At 55.2% G+C, this 19226-nt stretch overlaps 5 protein-coding genes across 5 annotated transcripts; 2 read left to right on the top strand and 3 right to left on the bottom strand.

The window, feature by feature from the left end:
* Positions 1-1878: 1878 nt before the first annotated feature.
* On the top strand, positions 1879-4824 carry K452DRAFT_298642 (uncharacterized protein; the record flags this gene model as incomplete). The annotated part of the gene is made up of 4 exons (XM_033542137.1): positions 1879-1973; positions 2054-4370; positions 4421-4703; positions 4760-4824. 4 exons carry the CDS (start codon positions 1879-1881, stop codon positions 4822-4824), a joined length of 2760 nt encoding a protein of 919 aa, XP_033396957.1.
* A 1181-nt stretch (positions 4825-6005) lies between these two features.
* K452DRAFT_37102 (uncharacterized protein) lies at positions 6006-8008 on the top strand. Its single transcript, XM_033546580.1, has 2 exons — positions 6006-6180; positions 6293-8008. Exon 2 carries the CDS (start codon positions 6504-6506, stop codon positions 7989-7991), a length of 1488 nt encoding a protein of 495 aa, XP_033396956.1. The 5' UTR covers positions 6006-6180; positions 6293-6503; the 3' UTR covers positions 7992-8008.
* On the bottom strand, positions 8008-8387 carry K452DRAFT_287952 (uncharacterized protein). The gene has a single exon (XM_033540564.1). It carries the CDS (start codon positions 8301-8303, stop codon positions 8037-8039), a length of 267 nt encoding a protein of 88 aa, XP_033396955.1. The 5' UTR covers positions 8304-8387; the 3' UTR covers positions 8008-8036.
* Positions 8388-9171: 784 nt separating this feature from the next.
* Positions 9172-9558, bottom strand: K452DRAFT_309030 (uncharacterized protein; the record flags this gene model as incomplete). The annotated part of the gene is made up of 1 exon (XM_033543214.1): positions 9172-9558. The coding sequence occupies one exon, from the start codon at positions 9556-9558 to the stop codon at positions 9172-9174; it is 387 nt and encodes a 128-aa protein (XP_033396954.1).
* Positions 9559-17017: 7459 nt separating this feature from the next.
* Positions 17018-17650, bottom strand: K452DRAFT_309029 (uncharacterized protein; the record flags this gene model as incomplete). The annotated part of the gene is made up of 1 exon (XM_033543213.1): positions 17018-17650. One exon carries the CDS (start codon positions 17648-17650, stop codon positions 17018-17020), a length of 633 nt encoding a protein of 210 aa, XP_033396953.1.
* Positions 17651-19226: the final 1576 nt, after the last annotated feature.

Here is a 19226-nt window from a genome sequence, read left to right as displayed (position 1 = left end):
AAAAAAAAAAAAAAAATTAAATAAAGAGAGACTTGGCAAACCTTCCAGCAGGAACACGAGTAACACCACCTAGAAAAGACTCACGAAATTACATGTTGACGTTTTTTTTTTGAAAATAACTTGGTTGCGAGTAGGAGGAAAGTCCTTACTTCTAGAAGCAACACCTGGTCTTCTAGAATTCGGATCAGCAGAAACCCGACCCCCGCGGGCACGGAGTGACGCGGACGCTCCCGCGAACGAGCCTTTCCCACAAGGTCAGGTGCATACGTAGACTCCCTGCTCTTCACCTCCGCTCTCCACTATGAACCCCTTATATCCCCCTCCTTAACGCTTATGACCACAGATGGCTACAACATGCACGCCGGCAGGAACCCAACGCCGCGATGGCGATGCAAAACAGCCACTTTACCTTTCAACACGAATACGCATGGATGGCGCACCCACCCAGACTTGCCGTATGCGAGCAATAGTGCCGTAGTGCGGGGACCAAGGTACCGGGCCAAGCTTCAAAAGACGCCTTAGGTATCAGGGGTACGTAAGCAGCTGTGGCGCCGGATGCGTACGGATTGAGGCTGGACAACAACATCGGTCCGATGGTGGACACTGCGGCGGGTCAGCACGTGACGGCAGTGGACCTGTTGGAGGGCGGTCTGCCACGGATCGACTGTTTGCTGTGTTGTCAGATCAGGCTTTTTCGGGAAAAGATGTTAAGGGCGAGCATGACGCGGGAGGTGAGCTGATGATCTGATAGAAAGCGCTTTGCGAGAGCGAATCGGACGCGACTTATGTGCGGTCCCGGCGTGTCGGGTGGGCGCGTTCACGAAAAAACGCGTGTGTGACGCGAGATGTACGAGCCGGCAGCCGTGTGTTTATTTTATAGTATCCAGCCCAGACTATCTGCAACCGAGACACGAACCGTCGAGGCCCAACGCTGGTATGCAGCCGTTCAGGACCGCGGGTCGATGAAGGCGTGCTTGGTGCGTATAGGTAGCAGCAATTCGCTATCGGCGGCGCCTTCTTCGTCGGCCATGGCCGCGCCGGACAGCCTGACTGCGTGTCCTTGGCCTATTCGTCGGGCTCGTTCCTGCAGCTCTCAAGCTCGCAGTTGTTCTCTCCGCGCCGCTCGTGATGTCGGACTCGGGGTCGGCTATCGGCTAGGTAGGTAGTTCGTATGTATGTACCTAGTTATGTATGTATGATACTGCCCAATGCGCGCTTCGTTGGGCCAGGTATGTATGTTGGGGTGATGGGTTTGTCGGCGCAGGGAAGGTAACTAGGTAGGTAGGGTAGGGACTAAGTCCGTGGTTAGGAGGACTTGCGGGCGGCGGGGTAAGTGTGGCCAGGCGGGCGTGGAGACTGGAGAGAGAGTAGAATCGAAAAATTCAACCGGGATGGATTATCTAAGGCAGGGGGGCTAGGCTTCAAGCGGCTAGCGGCACGGGCGCTTAGACTCCAGCCCCTGCGCGGCGTTGGCTGCTTGAAATACCGGCCGCGCCCGTCTTGGTGTTCTGGCTCACTCGCTCCTGTCTCGTCGCATCCGCCGCCCGACGCACCCGCCCACCATTGGCCGCTCTGACGCACCAACCACGGCTCGCCCTTGTTAACGCGCCCAGCGAATCACGTGGCCCGGCTGCTCTCGGCCCGGCATATTTAATACTTCTGCCGCCTTGGGCCCTTCTTGATCCTCGATTTCCTTCCGACCTCGCAAAGTCTCACGCCGCAGCCACCCCCACGTCATCTGTCACGAGCGCGTCATCGCCCGTCCAGCGCCCGCCTCGCGACCCTGCCCCCGACGCGACAGCCTTGTGGCTCCGGCGCATCCCCGTCGCGAAGGCCGCAAGAGCTGCCCCATCCCTCTGCGCCCTTCGCATGGCCCTCATGGCTTCACCTGCCCCGGACAAGCCGTCCCTAGAGCCCAAGGCGCAACCCGTTCCATCTGCAGACACGATGGCTTTGGATACAAACATCAACGGGTGAGTCCTGCTCCTTCACCTTCCATTGCCATCTTTCACTCTTGCTTTGTCCGCGCGCATGTATTTATTCTCTCTTCTAGTGCTTCAAATGACCTTGACACTCTTTTTGATGACGCCGCTGCGCCGCCCTTCTCCGTTGACTTCCCCGCCGACGCGCACCCCCAAGACGCGACCGCGACCAACGGCGACAACGCTGCTCTTGACGCGACCGCTGCCAACGGTGACCTGTCTGCGCCCGACGCCTTTGCCGCCCCCGTGACCGACATCGAGAGCGGCATTGCGCCCGTCGCGCCGTTTCTCGAAAACGCGCCACAAGACACGCAACCGAACCCCGACCCGCCCGCCAACCTTGCGCCCACGGCCCTTCCTCCATCCGTAGAACCTGCGACTTCGGATCTCCGCGACGAACCTGAGCCGACAAAGGCAGCTTCAGAGATGGATTCTGCTTTGTCGCCCACTCAGCCGGATAACGCGTTGGAAACCGCGCAGGACACAGTGCCGGAGATGGCGCCGGAGATGGCGCCGGAGATGGCGCCGGAGATGGCGCCGCAAGACGCGTCGCAAGATGCGCTAGCTCAACCCGCCGAAACCAACACCTCCGAGGGCAAGGTTGATGACAAGACAGACACTCCTGCGGCCACGGAATTTCAAGACCTGGTAGCGGAAGCGTCTGCGGCCGCCGACGTATCAAAGTCAGACGAACCTACTGAGGCGGTCCCACCCGTACCTGCTGCAGACACAGCGCTGGAGCCACCCCCCACTGCTGGCCAAGATGCGACTGACATCGCGACTGCGACCGCGCCCGTTACTGGTGACCAAGAGATGCGGGATGCGCCATCTCAGAACAAGGTGCGCGCGCGAGAGGAAGATGAGGATGAGATTCCATTGGCAAAGCGTGCGAAGACGGGTTCGGCGGAGCCTGGATCTGTTTCAACAGCCAAGCCTGAAGCACCCACGTCCGGCATGGCCAACGGTGTCACATCTGGGCCTGCGCCTGCGCCTTCGACAGATGTTTCAACTCAAGCTTTCGCGCCCTCGCCCAACGCGCCTCCAAAGAGGAAGTACGATTCGGAGCCATTGACCCAAGCGCAGTCCAAGTTCCTACTCGAACGTCTCCGTGGTGCGAAGAAGACAAAGTCTGCGACTCCATTTTTGGCTCCCGTCGATCCAGTTTTGCTCAACATTCCTCTTTACCCTCAAATTATCAAGAAGCCAATGGATTTGAGCACAATGGAAACAAAGTTGAAGCATCACGAGTATCAGTCTGTGGACCACTTCATGAGCGATTTCTATCTCATGATCGATAACTGTATCTTGTTCAACGGCCCAGCCCATCCGATTGCGCCTGCCGCATGGAACTTGCAAGTGTGGTTTGAGCGCGGGATGCATACGATGCCGAGACGCGATGCTTCATCTGAACACGTCAAAAAGGCGAAGAAGCCAACAGTCTCAACCGGCAACAAGCAACAACGGCGGGAGTCCAAGGTCAACATGCCGCCTGCACACTCTCCCACGAACGCTTCTGGGTCCACGTTTGCCCTTCAAGCCGATGGCACTCCGCTTATTCGTCGCGATTCATACGCGGGCGACGGGCGCCCGAAGCGGGAGATCCACCGTCCGCCACCAAAGGACCTGCCGTACTCGAACCCCAGGCCGAAGAACAAGAGGTCCCAACTCGAGTTGAAGTTTGCGAGCGGAGTGGTGGCCGAGATGAACAAGAGCAAGTACATGGGTTTCTCGTATCCCTTCTTGAATCCTGTGGATCCCGTCGCTCTCAACATTCCGACGTATCTTAAGATCATCAAGAAGCCCATGGACCTGGGCACCATCTCAAGCCGGCTCCGGGATGGTCAATACAGCAGTGCCAAGGAGGTCAAGGCGGATATCGAACTCATGTTTGCAAACTGCTACAAATTCAACCCCGAGCAGGACGATGTTCACAAGATGGGCAAGATGTTGGAGGAGGTTTACAAGAAGTCCTGGGCAGGCAAGCAAGCCTGGATGGAGGAACATGCCCCTCCATCAGAACCAGGATCTCCCATGTCCTCTGACGGGGAAGAGGACGAGGTTAGTAATGATGATGATGAAGAAGAAGCTATCCGGGAGCGTCAAGCACAGATTGCCCAGCAGATTATGCAATTAACCCAGGAGCAGTTAGCTTTGCAGTCTAAGAAGAAGGCGTCTCCCAAATTCGCCGGTAAAAAGTCGAAGATGGCGAAGACGGCAAGCAAGCCCAAGAAGCAGACAAAGCCTGCCGCCCCAATCAAGCAAAAGAAGAAGTTGCGTCCGATTTCTTTCGATGAGAAGCGTCTCATTTCAGAGACGATTGGCAACCTGGACGAAGCCCAGATGGCCAAGGCTGTCCAGCTCATCCGTAACGGAGTTCCTGAGCTTCAGGTGTGTTTTAGCCCTGTTTTTTCCCGACGATGGTCGACTAATCCCTGCAGGGCCTGAACGACGATGAACTTGAGCTGGACATTGACACTATCCCCAACGAAGTCTTGCACGACCTGCTCAAGTACATCAAGACGATTGCGCCAGCCAACCCGGCGGTAGCGACTTACGATGATGATTACGAACCGCCCTCGCGCGCGAAGAACGTCGCGACTCAGCCAAGGAAGAATAAGCCCATGGGTAAGTTCGAGCAGGAGGCCGCCATTGCGGACATCAGGAAGCAGCTTCAGGGCTTCACCAACAAAGGCTCTTCCTCCGACCATTCCCCCGAGCCCGGTATTACTATCTCTGAATCCTATTGGCCAGCTGTTCGCTTACTGATATCATGGCAGTTGCCCAACACAAGGAAGAATCGAGCGAAGATGAATCGAGCGCTTCTGAAAGCGAAGAAGAGTAGATTCGCTCTGGAACCAGGGTTTCCAATGGCCATACGCCTGCAATGCCAACATGTGTTTCCCAGGCGTGAGCCATGCGCTGGTTGCGGCTCCATCTCCAAGTCCAGGCTCTTCTTGAGATCGTCGGAAGAGATTTGGGGCGGTGGCCGACCTCGAGGCTGCAAGTCCTCGCGCGCAATGCCCGCGTGTGATTGCACGTTTGCCTTCTAAGCAGTTCCCTTCTCACCCTTGCCCCTCCTCTTCTTTCCCTTTCTTGTGCATAGAGACCGGCAACCTCCTGGTTGGCTGGTGATGGATGAATGACGTTCATGAGAGTTTTGGTCTGGAAAAGTCTGGTCTGGCTGTCGCGACGAGCGGTGACAGTTTGAGCATTTGGCGTTTGATTCTTCAGAAAATTCGGTGCTTAGTGCTCCCCTGCTCTATGGAAGCAGGACAGGTAGCTATTTGTACACTAGACAGAGCATGGGGAGGAATAATTAGTTGCGATGAGTGGTATGGAATGAGGAGATATGAGAGCAAGCTGGCAGATTAGTTGACTATATCGGTTACGCAAGAGACTCGGCGCGTGCAGAAGACCAAAAAGTGAGAGTTGAGGTAGTACGAGCGCAGCAGGCGCTGGGATACGGTTCGTCTTGGCGGCCATTGCGCGCGGGCGCCGAAGGCAGAAAAGGGCAGGGATCGGCGTCGAGCCCAGAGGTATGCGGCGCGTGTTTCCGTCGTTCCGTGCAGGCAGACATGACCTAGGCTTCTGTTGGCGTCTCTACTCGCGCATTCTCTCTTTTTTCTTCAACGCAATCCTATGGTGAAGAGTGAAGAGTGGAAGTGGGAGAGAGCAGCGACGCATTGATAGTAAGCGATTACGCATTGTTGCTCACGGTTGCGTGTCGGACCGAAGACGTACGTTGTATCTCTCTGCCACGTCTTAGCGGATCGCTGCGGCGCCACTCTGTGGACACATGAAGAAGCGATTTATCCCTTAGACGGTCGACTGACGAGCGTATTTATAAAGCGGCGAGGAAGCCGAGGGTCCCAGGCGCAACAGGACCACTGCGTTTGCGAAGATTTCTGAACCTGCAGCTATGGCCCGTCGGCTGTAACCCACTGGACAGCATACCTAGTATTACTCTGCCTTGTTTTTGCGAATAACATCAAACAGACTGGCTCTCCTGCTTTTAACGTAAGCTAAGCCGCTTTTCTTCTTCTTTTCTTTCTCTCTTTGGACCACCCCACCGAAGGGCGTGCGCGCTGCATGCTATGGAGCGGCTATTATCAAACGCCAAGTGGGCTGGCAAGGCTGAAAGAATGCTTTGTCGACCCCCACCACCACCTCGCGCTGCCGCCACGTTCTTGTCTCATTTGTTAGTCTCTCTACGTTGGAAGCGCGCCTCTCGCCAGCTCCGAGGCATGGGGGACGCCGAGGATAAATCAAAGGACCTACGTCGCTGACGGACTCGGACGGCACCGTTACAGGCCCGCCCCTTGATTGGCATCATCATTATCGTCAGCATCTGCTTCATCATCAGCATTATCAGCTCCCTGATCGTACATACCCATAATCGCATTTCCACCTAGGAGAGCACGTAAATAATAGAAGAAGAGGAGGAGAAAGAAGAAGACAAGAAGAAAGAGAAAAAGCAAAAGCAAACACCAGTAGCACCACGACCGCCACGACGCCGCCACCATGGAGATCTCACGCAAAGTCATCATGTCGCCCTCGTCGTCCAAGATCAGCGCGACCTTCGAAGTGCAAAAGCCGTCGTACGGCAGCCGCGCAAACCGCAAAGGGCCGCGCAGCGACGCCGACCTAATCTACACGACGGCGATAGCGGCGTCGAGCGGGGGCCGGTCGTCGGGCAGCTCGGAAACGTCGTCGACGGCGTCGTCGTCGGGCAAGGAGCAGCAGCACGACGACCACGACGACGCCGACGCCGACGACCCCCCGCGTGAGTACAACGAGGTCATCTACCTGCTGCCGTATTACCCCTCGCGCATCCGCTTCTGGGTCGACGAGCGCGCCGTCGACGACCCCCGCGTCGCGCGCGAACAGATCCGCGAGGGCAGGAAGGGCGACGCGGCTAATTGCAGCGTTATCGAGATCAGGTTTATCAGCGCAGAAGAGGACGCCGCCGCCGCAACAGCAGCAGCAAAGCCGCGAGACGCCGCCGCCGCCGCGAGTGAGCAGCACCTCTGGACCTGCGACATCTATATCCCGCCGTCGCGCCTCATCAACAAGATCTGGGTGTACCGGGACCCGACGAAGAACAGGCCCGGCTCGCCGCTCCACTCCCACCACCACCACCCGCGCAACCCCTACCAGCAGCACCACTTCCAGCAAGCGGGCTCGGCGCCCGCCGTCGGCGCGCCGCGCCCCAGCACGCAGCCTCAGCAACAGCAACAGCGCAGCAAGCAAGCGTGGGGACGAATGCTGCCCTCACGCCCCCGAACAACAAGCACGCCCTACGCCGACGCGCCAGCCGTGATGCCCTTACCACTAGCGCCAGCGCTCGTGCCCGCGCGCTCCTCCTCCCTGCGCTACCCGCTCCAGCAGCGGGCGCTGCCAACGCCGCCCGCGGCCTCGGCCCCGGCCCTCGCGCTGCAGCAGACCCACCGCCCGGACGCGCTGTCCTCGTCGCTGCCCTCGTCCCTGCACAAACACCACCACGCCGCCGACCCGCGCCGCGTCCGCGTCGTCGTCCCCGAGCCCGAGGGCTTCAAGAACAACTACCTCGCCGACATATCGCGCCTCGCGTCGCGCAACGGCGCGTTTTGCCTCGTCTCGGACGCGCGCTCGGGCCGTGGGGGCGACGGACGGGCGGGCAACTCGGACGACGACGACGACGACGACGACTACCGCAGCGTCTTCGACGACGATGACGATGACGAGGACGCCGCGTCCTTCAGCACCGGCAGCGACAGCGACACCCACATGGGCGCAGCAGCAGTGCAGCCGCCCACGCGCAAGCTCAGCTTCAAGGACTTTGTGGGGCGGCGCGCGCGCAAGAGCGTCTTCCACACGCATAGCGGCGGCGGGGGCGCACATGGCGCGTCGCGCATCGATGTCAGTGAGGTGCAGGCGCCGAGACAGGCGGCCGAGTTTGAGAAACCGAGTGTTATGACCAAGTTGGTTGCCAGGGCGATTAGGAGGCTGGCGAGGGACGATATCCATTAGTGTGTAGGGGTGGGGTTGGAGGGGGGAGGTTGGTGGTGGCGTTTTTTATATTGAGGGGAGGAGTTGGAGGGGGGGGGTTGTTGGTTGTTTTTGTGCGGTTTGAGGGCGTGGGGGGCGTGCGTAGGTAATGTGATGAGATGAGATTTTTGCTTTGGTTGTGGTTTTTTGTGGGTTCTTGGGTTTGGGGTTTGGGTGCGTGTAAGCCTGGTGTGTGGCTGTTGTCTTGTGGTTGATGCCGTCGTCTCTGCGCTCTAGCTCGAGGCTGTTATGGTGGCCGACTGAGTGTGAATGAGTGAGCGAGTTCAGAGGCATCTGCGGAGACGACCTAGGAGTATTGTCAACTTGCTTGTCCTCTGCTGTCTGGACTCTGGCGGCAAATCAGAGCCGTCCGTTTCGCTGTGTCGTACACTGCATAGATAGGTCCTACAGGCATGCATGCAGGTCTCCGAGAACAACATCCCTTGCCTCGTGGAGTTTCGTCGGTGCGCTGGTTGCTGGGTGGGCGGGGTTGCGTATAAACACTTCCCTGCTCGTCTCGTAGCTACTGTCCTCCTCTTTCCATGACAGCCTGCAGCTCTGTTGTAGGTAGATACAAGTTTTGGCAACCTGGAAATTGCACCCAATAAGTTCCCATCATGATGGGGGTGCTGCCGCGCACATCTCAACCGCAGAACACAAACAGTAGCAACCGCTTACCTCACAGACATACAAACCAAACTAAACCCAGCTACGGGAGTAGGTGCAGCCTATCATCCGAGGCCGGAGATGGAGGCGAACAGGAGGTGTTAAGGGTAATCATCATCAACTGTAATAGATATTAGAGTCTAGGCATGTGGAAACGACCGGGTCCTAGCTGGCTAGTAGCTGGTAGCTATTTTAGAGTTGTTGTTATTTATTTTGGTCCCCGCACGGCACCGGGTGTAATGCCATTTTGGGTCGGTGAGAATGGTGGGAATGGTGGGAATGGTGTGGTCGTTGGATGAGGTGGTTTGACGTGGTGGTAGTTTGGTGGTTGAGTGGTTGGTCTAATGCTACTACTACTTGTTGTGCTCGTGATGGTTTCTCAGTCTTCTTCACTGCGCTCTGTCTGGCTTGAGTATCTGAACGGATGAGAATTGAGAGTTAGATATATGCGTACTGCACAGTCCTCCAGGTGGTTGTTCTTCCGGACCAAACCCCCCTATGAATGGATGACTTCAACAGTGTAACCCTTTTCATGAAGAAACTTGCCGCCAGCCCTGCCATCGCTCGACAAACATTTCTGCTGGATTGCATTGGCCATAGAAGCGACATCAGGACAGTAGACAGCCTGTAAAGCCGGGCCGCCACAGATCGCGATAGCGGCTTCATTGTGGCTGACCAACGTGTCGCACTTGCTACCTAGCTGATTGCCGTTACTGCAAAGTCTATTCCCGAGCCCGTGGAGCTCGTTGATGACGTTCGTGACGGAGCCAGTGTCGGGGCTGCCTGAAGTTGTTTCGCATGTTATGCTATCTGCGAGGATGCCTGCTGGGAGGCTTGCTGCGAGGAAGAGCGTGATGGTGAAGAACTTGGTACTAGCGAGCATCTAGTATAGTTAGCATCCACTTGGTAGCTAGTTATATATGGCATTTCCATTTACTTTGATGGAGGTTTGTTTTTGTAAGCGGTGTGGAAGGGTAGAGATGATTTGTGTTTCTGGGTTTGTTTAGAACGACGTGCTTTGTGTGTACATATATATATATGTTTTTAGGTCCCCGATAACTTAGCATCCGAAGCAAGAGAGGCCACCGGAAAATGTATCTTGTTAGTTCATGTCTGTCTGTTCTCCACTCTTGCGCTTTCTGCGTGATTATTGATGATGATGGTATACTGTAATTTCACGTTCGACTGTTAGCGCGTCATAGGTATATCCACCTAGAGGCAGCTAAAAATGGGGAGGATGAAGTAAAAAGGTAGGTTTTGCGAAATTTGGGAATCATGCTGCCCTGAAGAGTGAAGACGCATCTTACCTATGTTGAGATTGTACGTTGGCAGCCGATTTTGGAAATAGGGCGTAAGCCCTAATACCCCACACCCCCACTCGCCTTTGGCTATAGCTGAAAGTCTGCAGACAGCAGCGCGGACAGTACACCGCCGCAATTGGTATACGAGAGGGGTATCTCATTCACGCTCAGGTGGCTACTAACTTACCAGTTGTTGAATCGTCAACCTTCTGAAGGATGATCCAGCTTGCCGTGCCAATGGTATGCTTGGAACCCCTTCATATATTTCTTCAATCCCGACTGCTTCATGTGAGCAAGCGGAGCTATGGCAGTTGGAGAGCCATTGTCACGGCTCGGCGCCGCATTGACTGCCTTTATGCTCACAGTGAACACTGCAACTATGACACTGTCCAGCTCCGGCATACAACGTCTTCGTGTCCCGTACTCCTTGTCCCTGGCCCAAACAACCGCTCACTGATACCGGCCACTGATACTGCTCACTGATGCCGCTTACTGATGCCGTTCGCTGATACCGCACACAGAAACTGTAGGAAAAGCCACCGCGTCGATAGCACCGAAGCGGACTTTACGACGTTACAAGTGCATGCGGGGAGCCTGGTCATGGTGTCAAGTGAAGCAGTGATGAATTCTTGGTTTCTTTTGCGTGGTCTACTGGGCGTACCTTCACGACGTTGTTCGAGAGCAGAGGTAATAAGTACGTGGCTGTGCTGCGTTGTATATGGTATCCTAACTCAGCAAAAACATTGGTTTGAGCCGGGCGAGAACATCTGGATCTCTAATCCGGAGGGGCAAGGCTCACTGACATGGTAGTAATAGATGACTGGCTAGTAGCCGACTCCGGGGAGGGAGGGAGCAAGAAGACCCCAAACCAAAGCCAAGCAAAAAAACACTATCAACAACCACCCCAAGCCCGAGCAAAAAATCAAGACCCCCAAGCCCTAGCGACGCAGCGTTGAGAACGGAACACCGAATACCTTACGACGCCACGAAGCCGGGATTCGAACGCTCACTTGAGACTGCGATGCGCTGTGGGAACCACTAGATCAGGGTGCCTTGGTTGGAAGGTAGGGCGGCGGGAGGGCGTGTTAAGGGACTGGATGCGGAGGTAAATGTGCTACGGGGGTGTGTCTGTGACGTAGTGGTTTGCTTACCTAGGTAGGCCTGACTTTGTGCGCTGCGGACTGCGTGTTAAAAAAGCTTACTGCTTTCCGCTTGTTTCGTGCGCTGTTTGTGATGTGCTTTGTTGAAAACTTCAAGTTCATGCTCACTGGGTATTGCTACAGCATCAACCAAATCATCCATTCTATCACCTACCGGACTTTCCACCGCACAGTACACGCAACAGCGACTCCTAACCAACCCATCAGGACACTGCCGTCGCCCGCACAAGCACCTGGATTCCCGCTTTACCTCAGCGTGCCACTGCCTCCCTCCACTAACTCGCCTTTCAACAATCCTCCAAGCTTGTGTATACACCCCACAGCTTATTCGCATGCGCATGTCATAAACGCGTACCCCAGGTCACAAAATGCGATTGCGTTGTGCCGGTGAGAGGAGACAAGTCTCCATTATGTGGTTTCGATAAGTCACATCGTGGACTGCTGAGGCGTGGGTTTTTAGACGCCTAGGATCATAGGCTGTGGTCGTGAAGTCCATGGGTGGATGGGGTGAGAGCTTAGCTCTTGAGCCGGCGGGGTGCCAGTGAGGTGGCTTTGTGGAGGAACAGTGTTGAATCTAGGATTAGCGGGTCTTGGTCGTAACGATCTGAGGCATGACAAGCAGGTTACGACGTGGAACGTAAATAAAAGTAAATAAAAAAGAACTGACCGAACCGGGAATCGAACTTGCAAAACGAAGAGTAGGCAACGGTTCAGGTGTAACACGCTCACGGGGTGCGTCACCCCTTCGGCTCAAACCAGTAGACCAGTAAACCAGTAAACCAGTAAGAACGGGGGGATATACTCTCAACGGTGCACTGCAGATTGAATAGCCTCCCGCCCTTATATACTAATTTTTTACTACGGACTTTAAAAGTTCAAAGTGAAGTGTGCCTGATGTTGCACCCCAACGGCGCCCACCCTATTTGGCTGTCCTTTTTACCAAATTCGACAGCCAAATTAGGCAATATCGGCGCCTGCCGTGGGCGGGCGTCGATCTGGCCAAAATGGCCGCCAATTTGGTGTTGATGTTGTAGATCGTATCAATTTTCGTACATTTAACCGAATCACCCGTGCTGGTCTGCGAGTCAGCTACAGTTCTTCGTTCTCCGCTGTTCTCCGCTATTTCACACCAAAAAACTCGGAGAATATTGGAGAAAAAGAAGACTACTAAATATCACGAACCATCTACAACTCCGCAAAAAAAAAGTGCTAAAAACCCCTCAATCGTCCCCGCGCGCGTGCGCTGTTGGCCTGCTCACCCGCCCCGAACGCGTTGTGCCACCGTCCCGGGCCACCCCACTGCCTCGTCTTACGCGCCCACCGCGTCCTCGGCGTCCTCCGCGTCCCTCTACAGTAGCAGGTGCCTCTGCAGTAGTAGGTGCCTCTGCAGTAGCAGGTGCCTCTGCTACTGTAGAGGACCCTCCTCCACGCCCGCTACGCCCGCCACGCCCGCCACGCCCGCCACGCCCGCTACGTCCGCTACGCCCACTACGTCCTCCGCGTGCTACTCCGCGTACTGCTCTACCCGCTGCTTCACCCGCTGCTCCTATAGAGGACTCACCCTGCTGCGGTGGGTTCGAGCACTGGCTCCCTCCATGGCACCTGATACCACATTCTCGACCCTCCTTTCGGCAAACACACCTGTTATTATTACACCCTCGCGTACACTGGCAACTGGGGGCAATCATGCCAAGAGAGAGGCCATTTTGCTGTGTTGCTTGGCGTACTGAGATGCGCTGATTCGCCTCAGGGGTATCAAGATGATCAGGGCGCTGGGCGGGTTGTAGCAGGGCCAGCTTGTGCGGAGGGAAAGGTCGATTAAGAACACCGAAGGGTGTTCTTACAGAATACATCTGGCCAATTACCTCATGGATAACACCGATTAACATCTGCGGAGCACCCCGCTGGTCCGCTTCAGGCACCTTCGCGCCTACAACACTGCCAATAGTGAACGGTGGCATGGCCTGTGAGGTGTTTGATTGCTTTACCATCCTCTGGCGCTCATTATCACCAAGTCGGCGGACTGTTGCGTCAGTTGCGGAGCGGTCCCACCCTCTATCAGTAGGCGCGGGTTGCTTACTAGCCGCGTGTTGAGCGAGCGGAGGCTCACTGGCCGCGTGTTCAGCGTGCGGAGGATGCTCCGCGGGGTGCTGCTCAGGGGGTTGCTCCGCACGTTCAACCCGCTCTGCTCGCTCTGCTTGTAGTGCCCGCAGCGCCTGTAGCGCCTGCTCCGCCTTCTCCGCCTGCTCCGCTTGCAACTGTAGAGCGCGCTCTGCAGTCTCCTGTAGTCGCTCCTCCTTTATCTGCTTAGCAGCAAACGCCTCTCTCTGCGCCCAGGCGAGGCGCTCCATGCCTCTTCGAACCGACTCTGGAGCATCAGGACGTCGCAGTAGCTCCTGTTCTGCTGATGGAGGAGAGATACGAGCAGCGCGGGGCGTAAGCGGCAGCGGCCACCGAATCAGTGAAGTATAAGGACTCTGTGAGGGACGCGGAGGCAGTGGGGACTGCGGAGGAGGCTGTTGTGAGACACGCGGAGCGGCCCGCGGCGGGGTATCGTGCGTTAGATCGATCGTTTCGACAGTAGTAGTTCGTACGCGAGGCCGCATAAGCGTCGAAGGTAGCGGCAGGTCCGACGAAGATGAAGAGTGGTACGGGTCTTCTTCGGAGGGCGATATTTGGCTGGGTCTTGGCGATAAATTGGAACTGCGGGTACCCGACGGGTCTCCTATCGGACCTGCTACAACCTCCGCAGCTCCCGCAGCGCGCTCTGCTGGTTGCTCGTTCGCTCGCTCGTTCGCACGCGGGCCAGCGCTCGTTTGCGAACCGTCGCCCGCCTCGTTCGCTCGCCCGCGAGTCCTCCCCCGCTCGTGCTCCGCAGTATCAGCGTCATCTGAGTCCTCCACCTCCATGTCCGCTGTAGTACTGTCATCACCGGAGCTCTCCGTAATGTTGTCCTCAACTATCACTGGCGATTCGGCCCTCTCGTGTAGGGGCCTTCGTACGCGCCCAATCCTTATGTTACGGCCGAAGAGGACTTTGTGAGCAGACATCCCAATGTTCCGCCGTGGTGTAGCATTCGACTGCAGAGTAACGTCCACACAGGCATGAGCGAAGCCAGGGTGGCCCCACGCAGTACAGGCCTTCGCAAGCTTCGTTTTAATATCCCTATTGCCTCTCTCAACACCACCCTGGCTCTCTGGGTGATAAGGAGCGCCAAGAGTGATCTTTATACGATAGTCCTCCATGAGAACACGTACAGCGCCCTTGAATTCAGTGCCGTTATCACAGTGAAGCATCTTCGGAGCGCCGAATGCCTGTATCCAGCGTAGTATCCCTGAGGCAACTGCTCGTGCGGTTTTGTTCTGTAGAGGGACTAGCTGGGAGAACTTGGAGTAGTGATCGCGTATGTGTAGTACGTATTTATCCCCTGTTACCGGGTCAGGGTGATTGGAGTAGTCAACGAGATCTACTTGTAGGCGTTCAAATATCTCCTTAGAGAGGATCGGCGTTATCCGCGCTGGAGCAGTAGGGTGGTTCCTCGTGCGAATACACACTTGGCATAGGGGTAGGAGGAACGCAACATCGTTACGGGTAACACCGTAGTGCTGGGAAACAACATGCTTATATGTTGATTCGATAGCTATACAGTAGTGTATATTAGTAGGCGGTTTTACTAGTAAAAAGACGTCTTTATATATAGTAATATACATACCAGTATGGCCAGTATCTAGGTGTGCGTCCTGAATAGCATCAAAAACCTCGCTCTTACGCAATACCTTTCTCTCCTCATACCCCTCACCGGCCTTCTTATACAGGCCTTCTTTGCCACCTTCTCCCTCATAGAAGGTGTAGTTATCCTTGGCATGACGGCGGGCACGGCGATCGACGTTAGTTCTCGTAGGCCTGCCAGTGAGCCACTGTCGAAGCTCGTAGTACTGCAGAGCACTAATGTGCCTTGTATTATCCCCAGTAGCTTCGATCATGGCGCTGAAGGACTCGCGCGCAGCGGAGGTAAAGGGCTCAGTAACCCGCTCTGGGACGTAGGGACGCGGTAGGAGCGTAGCAGTGGTGTTAGCAGGGCGGTTCTCAACACCAGCAGCAGGGCCGGGTGTAGCAGAGTGCTCAGCAGGGCGCGCGGGAGCGGCGGAGGACAAAGAAGACATGTTGTAAACCGTGCTTGGTAAAATGGAGAAAGCGTTGAAGCTCACTGACCTGCTGCTGCATTCTCAAGCCCGTTTTATGGGCGAAAAACAGGCCTCTACAATACATCAACGCGTGTTCAGACTTTTGCTTTTGCGAAGCACTACCAGGCATAGTATATTATATAACCAGCGGGCCTCCATACCGACGCAGGAGGGACTGCTGCTACTGCAGGCGCTGCTGCAGATGCGGCTCGGTGATGATAGCTGATTTGGTGTTGAACAGGGGTCGTTCAGGGGTCGAGTCAGTGGGTGGCGTGATGCCTCATGTATTTGCAACATCAACACCAAATTGGCGGCCATTTTGGCCAGATCGACGCCCGCCCACGGCAGGCGCCGATATTGCCTAATTTGGCTGTCGAATTTGGTAAAAAGGACAGCCAAATAGGGTAGGCGCCGTTGGGGTGCAACACTGACAGCCACCACCGACAATGCTGCTACGCAGATAGCATGGCTAGATAGAGTTATTTGAAGGCAATGCGAGTGCCTTGGGCGGAAACATTTGCGACAATTAAAGACCTAGTGCCTAGCCATGTCGCCTGAGCACACGTTTTCTGCTTGTTCTTTTGAGGCTTTCAAGCGGGAGACATGGCGAGGTTTGCTGTCTACTAGCAAATAAATCCTCTCAAACCACTCCTCACAAGTCAGGCAATGCCACTCATGTAAATATGCAAGTCAATTCAATTTCGGTTTTCCGCTCCGCCGCGTCATACACACCGGATCGAACCAGGCGCCAAATGTCAGCCCCATCGAATCAAATCATAAATGAATGAGAAATCCCGTCAAGTATCTTGTCAAGTATCTTGTCAAAGATACCCATGAAATGGGAAAAAAGAAGGAAACCCCATGATGCGCATCGCACATCACGGAAGCTCCTCGATCAAAGAGGTTTGTTTCTGGAACTCCGACCACAAGCAGGACAAAGGAGAAGGATAAACAAGAAAAAAGCCGAGCACGCAGCCCGGCAGCACCCACCCATCAGAGACGTTCTCTAGCGCAGAGAAAGAGAGAGAAAGAGCCTGCACCACCAGCACCCAAAACATAAGCAAATCAAACCACCACCGTGCAGACCAAAGAAGGAAAATGTAATGAAAATGCCCGTCCCGCAGAAATGCAATTCTCAGAACTGCGTACTATGTATGCTTGCAATGCTGGCTCCTGGTCAATGTCAAACTTCCCGCGTAATGTCCGTGTTCATGTCGCCGTCTAGGCGCGCCGCTATGCTGATGCTGATGCTGCTTGGTCAGGTTCCTGGGCCGGTGGGCCGATGTGTTTGTCAGTCTGGTCATCGTCTTCGTCGTCATTGTGATCCGTGGTAAGGGTCGTGGAGCGCAAATGCTCCTCCTGGAAGAAGTGCAAATCAGTTGTTGGTGTTCTGTGGCTGCATCTTGAATCGTAAAGCGAGGATGGTGACGGAAAAGTGGTGGAAAAGTGAGGAAAAAAGGAAAAAGAGATGGAAGATGAGAAGGGGATGACGGGTGAATGTTTGCTGATGGTGGCTCGAGCGCAGAAGTAGTAAGTGGTGGAATAATGCGGTGGGCACACTTCCGGAACTGGCGTGTAGGAGGCAAGGTCGTCCGCAGTTCGACTGGCGTGTGCTTAGCACAAGCAAGCAGTGAAGCCGGCGATGCCCAGCAGCTGAAGGCAGACGTGCCACTCAAGCCCACCCCAAACGCGCCACATCAAATGATCTTGTCCGGGTCAAGCGCGTCCAGCAGGTCCTGGTTGACCAGGTAGTGCTTGTCGAGCTCCGTCTCCTCGCTCAGCTGCCACATAGGGTACAGCACATCTTCCTCAGTCGGGATCTTCCAGTTCTCATCCCACATGCTCTGGCGCAGCCGCATGCGCTGGTTCCAGGGTAGGTTGTCAGGCGACGGCTCGCGCGGCAGCGGCAGGAAGCGGCCGACCTTTGTGCGCGCGCGGTCGTCACCCTCCCATTTCAACTCTGCCATGCCCGGCCACGGTGCGATGATCCGCCACTGCGCGTCGAAATTCTTGTTGCACCATATGCTGTGCATGCAGAGGACGGCAGTCTGTCCCGCCGACAACTCCTTGTCATCCATGGCCTTGTGAAGGGTAGGGTACCCGGGCTCCATTGCCAGCCCTGCCTCCGCCTCCTTCGCTGCTAGACGCCGCTGTCCGACTCGCAGCTTGGCGTCTGCCATCGCGACCTTGTGAGTGATCCACGTGCTCACGTTCCAGTGGGCTACTGCCGACTTGGGGAAGTGGCGCTTGACGGAGTTTATCGTGACTTGGTAAGCTTCCGTCTCGCGGACGCCCGGAGCGATCCACGTCTTGGAGTTAGTGTGCGACATGAAGTAGTAACGGGCTACGAGCCGTGCTAGGGTCAGAAGAGGTATTGCTTGAAGTAGAAGCGGCAAGCAAGGGCTGATTGTGAGGTTTAGCTTGGAGGATACTTGTTGTTGACGTGCCAACGGTTATGAATGATTGTTTGTTGATCGGAGGAACCGGTAGCAACAAGTAGTGTTGGAGAAAAGACCTTATGGCACGAGGGCACGCGTCCAAACTATGCTATTGTTGGGTCCTATTGTACCTAGAATGTATAGCGGAAGTTAGCTGCCTGTTCAAAGACATTGTAACGAGGAACGGTGAGGTGCATCAAGAGGTATAAGCGTCCTTCTTAACCGTCAACAATGGCATCCGCGTTTGTCCCGGGTGCTGGTGTCGGGCTAGCGCCGACTGCGGCATAGCACACCGACTAGAAGTTGTCTGGCGGTGACGGGCTGATATGTCCCAGTCACGCGCTCGACAACCAACGAGAGGAGCGAGCCCGGCGTGATCTTTCAACGTGCCAGACTTGTCATTTCCGCTATTAATATCAAGAAGACCTACCGGATAATGCGGAGCCATGACGGTCGAAGAAGTAGAAGCATGGGAGGACATATTGAAATGCAGTACCTAGGTTGTTTGATGGGCCGGTCAAGCCGAAGAGCTGATTCAAAGCGCTAATGACGCGGTAATGTGAGTTTGGTTCGCGACTAGGTGGGCTTGGACGAAACCGGTGTTATGAAAGTACTACTGCCTACTGGTGTGCGTTACTTCGTGTTGGTCTGGGCCGAAGACGGAGCGGATGTTGCGTGAAAAGGCGGTGCGATCCTAGAAGCGGTGTAGCGAGCTGTGAATTGAGGTAAAACCAAGAAGAACAAACGTTGCGATAGACGAAAGAGTTTTTGCTGAGCGGCCGGAGTTTAGGAGAGCGACGGAGAGCGAGGCTGTCCAAGAGTGTCCTGTCAACCGGATAGGTAGTGCGCTGACAGTATAAAGGACAAAAAGCTGTGACAAAAGGCGATAGGTACGAGAAAGCTGCTCATAGTTCCATGATTCTTAGCTTCTACAAAGGCTCATAGAACATGCGTGGAGAGAAGAAGATGAGGGTTGTCGGCCCAAGTGTGGGCGTCGACCATGGAGCAGCATTACCCGATTCGGTGACCGGAACAACATTGCACCGGACGAAAAGGTGAATGATGATGCTCATCATTGACATTGTAGAAGGCATTTCGCTGATCATCAGCGAATTTAGCACCTGTTGTTGCTTTAAGACGAAATGTTTGACACATCTGGGAATCTACCACAACGTCTAACACTTCTTGACAACACCAAAGAAACGTCACCAACGCAACCGTCTGTTACTTTAAAGAGCAGTAAACCTGTCTCATTTAATGACCGAACAAACCAAATTATTTTGTCAAGTCGTGTTAACAAACCCAAGGGACTAGAAGCCGCAAGACACATATCGACGGGTCTTGACCAGTGTCAGAGGTAGAATTAAGGGCATAATCAGTGTTTGACATTGTAAGAGTCTCTTTTATGTTCGTAGGGGCTTATCTCAAGGAAGCCGAGAATCGAACAATAGCAGAAGATGACTGAGTT

Source organism: Aplosporella prunicola (genome assembly GCF_010093885.1).
Source record: "Aplosporella prunicola CBS 121167 unplaced genomic scaffold K452scaffold_14, whole genome shotgun sequence".
NCBI lineage: Eukaryota > Fungi > Ascomycota > Dothideomycetes > Botryosphaeriales > Aplosporellaceae > Aplosporella > Aplosporella prunicola.
This window is presented reverse-complemented; position numbering and strand designations above follow the sequence as displayed.